We start from the raw sequence: 6171 nt of genomic DNA, 5'->3' as shown, positions 1-6171 counted from the left end.
TCTTTTTCAGATAACTTTCCAATTTGGGCTGTTCCTTGCTAGAGTAGGGCTTTTTTCAGGTTTTGTTTAATCTTTCTGCCAGCATTGCTTATTTGAATATTACTGATTAAAGGAAAAAAAAAATAATCCATCTTTCCTAATACATTTCCTTCTTAAACCTTTATTTTTTTATCCAAATAGGAATTGCTGCATAAAATAAATGCAAAAGCCTGTCTTAAACTTTTTTGCTGTGTTTTCTTATGTTTTTCAAATAATAGAGGAAATAATTCTCCTTTCTCTTTAAAATCCAAAGTCAGCTGTCTTGGACCACTTCACGAGTTTAAAGTCCACAAAACTTAGTTATTGCTGTTTGCTTTGAAAACACAAAATTAAATCAATTAAGGAGTTTATTTTAAAGATTATGTACTTTTTTCAGGAGGACCCAAATGATATCAACCCCAAAAGGAAAGACGTGCGTGGCAATGATGGGGAGGACAAAGCACAAAGTGTGGAGACGCTACCTCCAGGTATTGCAGTAACGTTTGTTATGAAAGATCCATAGTCATAAAACATTTGTCCTTGAAAGCCATAAAACACAGCAGTTGTTTTGATTCTAATCACTCTTTGTAGTTTGGAAGTGCCAGGATTATTATAGCAACATGTACCTCTCTATTCTTTAAGCTTCAGCTTCCTTAATCTTACCTGCTTCACTACTCCTTTGAGTTTAAAACCGTAGAGAATGTGACTCTTTGCTAGTACATGCTGTAAAAGCCTCTGGTACAGAAGTAGTCCATTTCTCAATGGATAATACTGGCAGCCAACAGACGAGTTGTCTTGGGACTCTGCTTCCGACTGAAGATTCAGCCAAAGTTCATACTTTTTTAGTTTTGTCTAGCTTTTGATGTAGCAGTTTTTCCTGAGTGTCTGGATGGTGTATCTTTTTCTAATACTTGCTCAGTATTTGTCAAATGCTGGCAAATAACCGAGCAACATGATTTTTGTTTTATTTGAATGAAATGGTCTTATGCCTTGAGGATGAGCTAGGAAAGCTAAGTGTTAAGGAATCTTCACTTTGTGTGGCTGCTTCCGTGATCTTCATTGGCTGCTTAACTGTTTCGCATCAATGAGTTTTAATATATAGCTAGAATTGACGTACTAGGGAATAAAAAAATAGTAAAGTAGATTTGAATATTTTATACCATATTGAGAAAGTTTACCATACAGGGAGGACAACTTTTGATTGAATAGCACAACACGTTTTACTCGTCTGTTAGTCCTAATGTTTGGCTTACAGATTTGTCTTGGCCAAACATTTGAAATCCTATGAGGTCTTGAAGAAGGAACTAACCAAGGTAAACTATCCTTTAAGCAGCTGGAAAGTTCCATCCCCAATAAGATGTGAGGTATGATTTTTGTTTTACAATCTTAGACTCCTGGTCCATTGTAAGCTGTTTGACATTCATGGCTTTTTTCCTGTAGCCTTTGGCGTGCCTTGTCTTAGCTGCTTTCTGGAGAGGGGAAGCAAGACTCTGGTTATGTATGTGTGTGTTTTTGGCAAAACCTTTACTTTGTGTATGAATTGGGAAATAAATCCTAAAAAGTTGAAGACCTTGGCTTATTTAACTTGGTTTCTGGCAGATCTTTTCAAGTACTTTTTTTTTTCCCCTTAACAGAGCTCTCTGTAAATACTGTTACTGGGATTATAGGTCAGCCAATTTTGCACTTTCCAGCTACTATTCTTATTTCCACTTTTTGAATGTTTATATATTCTGGGCCAAACCCTGTACATTTCCTCTAAGACCTTCCTTTCCTAGTGCCCCTAAGGAGCCATTCGAGTACTAAAAAAAGTGGGAAGAGTCACAGGTTGAAAGGGAGAGATATCGGAAGCTAGCAGAGTTGAAGCTAGAAGTAAAATTAAGTGTAAAGTAGAGCAGGTCAGGGTTTTTTCATTACATCTGTTGATTAATAATCTCTTATGGCTTGATTTAACAGGCAGAATTGTTACTACAAAGTAGTATGAGAGTCTTGAATGAAATGTCAAAGGCTACGCAGACAGAATTATGTATTCTTAAATCAATATTTTTATTATTTTCAATTTGTGTAGGCAAACTTTTGAATCCTTATGCCAGTGAAGCTTGGAATTCATATTTCTCTGGTTTCTTCGTACTGTTTTAAAGCAAAGTGATCAAATTTTAGGAGGGTTTTGGTTCAAAATTTTCTTGCTTTTCCACAGAGACACCTGTAGTTTAGGTTTCAGCATGATGTAGTGTAGTATTTTTCAGAACAACTCAGAATTAAGGAGTTGTTTATTATCTTTACCTTTAAAATGGCTTTGTATAAAGATTAAACTATCGGAGTTTTTTACTTTCTGTACATCACAGTGTATCTATCTTTTGTCACTTGGTGACTTCGTTGTGCTGCAAAAGTCTCTTGTTTTGTGAAAATATGATGTTAGCTCTTGGAAAGACTGAATTGTCTGCATGGATAACTAAAGCTAAACTGTATAATGAGGTCTCTGAAATTATAGAAGTTTCAGCAGTTATTCAAACGGTTCTCTTTGTTAGTGAAGATCTGGAATCTTCTAATGCCTGTAAGTCAAAATAGTCATATCAAGTATCCTACTGCTTTTAAGCTGTATTGAGTCAGTAAGGAGTGCAGGCTAGTTAAGGGATTTTGTATCCATCTATTCCTACTCTTTGTTGCCTGCTGCTTGGTTGTGTGCAGATTTATCTGCTATGCTTTTTTTAACCCCTCCTCTTCTATCTCAGTTCGAGCTGCTCTTACTGTTATCTGACTCTGCCCTAATAGATCTGATTCATATTGCACGCAGTTGACAGGGCCTTCTGCTGGAGCCGGAGCCAGGCTTTGCCTCCTTCCTGGCTCCTGAAGCCATATTCACTTGTTCTTATATTCTGTGGGCTGCCATGGCTTTTCAGTAAATTTAGCCCTATGAAGCGGTGTCCTTCTCAAACTTACTCTATGCTTTCTGGACTAGTGTTGCGTTTGCTGGTTTTAAAATCTTGGAAAATGATAAGTAATACATTTTAAATTATTTATGTCAAGCTCTACTTGGATGGAAACTGTAATGGAATAAAAAGTATCGAACTAGCACTATTTTTTACATACAGCTACTTGTTGCAGAGCAAAGAAAAATCCAAATGAGCCCACTGTTTAACCAGCTTATTATCAAAAATAATAGCAGTGAATTGCACTATTTTTGTTGATTGCCTTATCCAAGACTTCATTGTTGGGAAATACCTGGGACAAAAAGAAGCAACTTCACTGGATTTCACCTTTTTCTTGTTTCTGCTCAGCTTCTCAGGCTCAGAATGGTCTGTAAAATAAGCACTTCTTGTCAAAACCAAGTTTAGCACTGCAGCATACCCTGGTTCTAGTTCAATGATTTTTTTTTTAAAAAAATTTTTAGCTCTATTTAACTGGGCTAGTAAACTCTGCAGTTCATTTACTGTTGAGCTTAAAAGATTAATTCATTGTCATGTTAGGTCTCCATGCAGGTAAACACATATTTGCTTGAATTTGAAGTTATAAACTTGTTTAATTTAAGTTTGGAATAATTTAGCTCCGTTTTCTGATACTCATTCCACCTGGCAAAGTCGTTGAATCTCAGGAAACTACAGAGGCAGCTAACTCACAGGCAGAAGAAATTAAATTAAACATGTTCCTATTTGTGTCCCCCAGGGAAGCATACAACAGAAACAGTATTATTGGAAAAGGTTTGTTAAACCACTTCTAACTTCAAAATTTAGTTGATAAATGGTCAGAAAGGCAAGCCTTTCACAAAAGTAAGGCTGGACAGTATGCTTAGCTTTGGATCAGCCCTTCATTTTCCAGCAGTTAACTTAAGCCGTTTGCATTTCTAACTATGTGGGCAGCCCGTGTTGCGTGTTGTCGTTCATAAAGAACACAATGTGTTTAGAAGAATGCTTGCGACGACACCACCCTTGTCACAAATGTGATGCTCTCGTGACCTCTTGTGTTTTAGCTGTTCTTTCCACTGGATGGAAGGCAACTGGAGGAGTGGATGGGGGTGGCAGTCCTAAAGCAGGCATAGCATTAAAATCCATTGGAAGCTGGAGTGTTTGAAAGTTGAAAGTCTCCTATATAAATGCATTTTGAGTGTATGTTGTATCTTGTAAAATGCACTAAAGTCTTTATTTTTAGACCAGAAAAGCAGTGACATGACATGTATTTCAGAAAATATTCAACATATGTTCTGGATTCAAGCTATATTATAAATTAGAAGCAAGAATGATAATATAGTTTAGTTACCAAGGAGGTTGCAAAAACATTGGGAAGTGCGAAGGGGGGGAGTTATACAGGGAGATGATCTTGTGATCTCTGCTGTTTCTTCCAGTTTCCTGAATCAGTTGCTCTTGCATTTTTGTATAGTTTTGTTGCAAGTGAGGTTTGGTGTAATTTTTGTAAACAATTCTGTGTTGGGTTATCTATAGTGTGGTAGCTGGCTGAGGTGGAAACTTGTTTTCAAAGTAAATTCCTGGAAATATTCTGAAGAAAGAACTTGAAAGACTAAGAAAAACTCTTGGCAGTCTGTGGGCTACCAACAACAGCTGGGAAGTTTTCCTTTGTAGTGTTCTTCCAGTAAATGGAATTTGAAAATCTGTATTTCTCCCTCCAGTTACTTTCTTATAGTTTCCCCTCTGGGCTGCTTCACCAAGTGTCTGTTAAATCTTCTGCAGTCTGTTTTTGTTTAACTATCTAGTTCTGGCTTCTGTGTGTGTGCATGCTTTTACATCTGAATAACCATCCTAAAGAAGTTTAAAATAGTTGCTTAGTATTAACTGGTTAGGCTAGCTCTTAAACCAGTAATCCAAAAATATGGGTGCTTTACTTTTACTCTGTGACTTTGTTTGGATGTTGGAAGTTTCTTAAAAACCCACCAACCCTAACCAGCCTCCCCCCGCTGACCCTGGTATTTTTGCCTTACAACGTCCACTACCATCTGATAACCAAGTCACACCTTGGGTCCAAGTTGCTTTTGTAGATGAGCTCCTTAGATGATCCTGAGACTTTTTAATAAAGTTGGTAGAGTTTCTCTGGTTAAACAACAGGCAGTTATTTTGTTTAATGGTGGAAAGTATTCTTTCAATATCAGAATCTTCTAGCGGGAGTTAATGCACGAAAGTTGGGGCATGGCTTATGGATAGAAAGCTGTAAATGATGCCTGTCTTAGTTTCCATGCTGTGCAGGTTGAGATACAGAGCAAAGGCAAACCTTGAAACATCTCCGCAACCTCTGACTCTTCTTAATAGCTGTTAGAGCAGTATTCCCTCTATACGTATCAGTTTAGTTTAGGACATGCCTGAGCTATAGTATGTGTCTAAAAGCTGAGCTTGAATGGAGGTGACATCTCTGAACCTGCTACTTACTGAACTTAATTGAAATACCTCAAAAACTTTGTACGTTAATTATGAAAACAGTGGATATTAACTCATCTGTAACAGTCACCCCAAAAGACAGCTTTTGTTTAGTATCTTTTTTTTTATGCCAACAGCATGCTGTGTTCACCACAACGTACTTGCCAGAGGTTCTCATGCACATCCATGTTAAAACAAGAATGTTTGCATTAGAACTTGAGCTCTGATTTTGAGTTAAAGGTAGTATAAATCTGCTGTAGGTAGCATATGTTTGGCTGTCAACAGGCAAAAAAAAGTAAACGATCAACCAGAGGTAAGAACTAGTAGTTTAAAGATATTTGGTAAATATCATGCTGTTGTTTGACACTTGAAGGTGGTGAAAGTCCTGAAACTTCATTCCTGGTGGCTGGATGCTAATCTACCTTTTCATGTTAGCGCCACAACCAGTCACATAATAATACAGTCCTTGTTAAAGACGGATTAATCTGTGAATCGGTTCTGATGGCAAAGGAGGTTGTAGTTGTGTCATACTGGAGAGCAATCTAGTGCTCTGCCTACATGAAGTGCTTGTTTTTGAGAATAATGTTGCCTTGTACTTCTAAAAGGCCTGGTCCTCAAATGGTTTGATTTTAACTGACTGTGTTTTTGCTTATGTTAATGAGACAGTGAATTAAATTATAATGTCTTTGAAGTCTGGACTAGATCTTAAAAAATAAATGTTACTTGGATAACTTTATAGCCAGATCATCTGCTGTATTAATTTCTGTTGCTATTTGTAGGGTTTTTTTTAATAGAA

General features: G+C 37.0%; 1 protein-coding gene across 1 annotated transcript in view; it reads left to right on the top strand.

Annotated features, from left to right (window-relative positions):
• The first annotated feature begins 400 nt into the window (after positions 1 to 400).
• GALNT2 (polypeptide N-acetylgalactosaminyltransferase 2) overlaps positions 401 to 6171 on the top strand; it is a 44557-nt gene continuing 38786 nt past the window's right edge. The window contains exon 1 of the mRNA XM_009891133.1: positions 401 to 506. Coding sequence (XP_009889435.1) covers positions 401 to 506 — 106 coding nt within the window. The remainder of the gene's footprint in view (positions 507 to 6171) is intronic.

The sequence above is a fragment of the Charadrius vociferus genome, unplaced genomic scaffold (genome assembly GCF_000708025.1).
Source record: "Charadrius vociferus isolate BGI_N301 unplaced genomic scaffold, ASM70802v2 scaffold78, whole genome shotgun sequence".
Lineage (NCBI taxonomy): Eukaryota > Metazoa > Chordata > Aves > Charadriiformes > Charadriidae > Charadrius > Charadrius vociferus.
The sequence above is the reverse complement of the archived record's forward strand: the minus strand, read 5'-3'. Positions and strand labels throughout refer to the sequence as shown.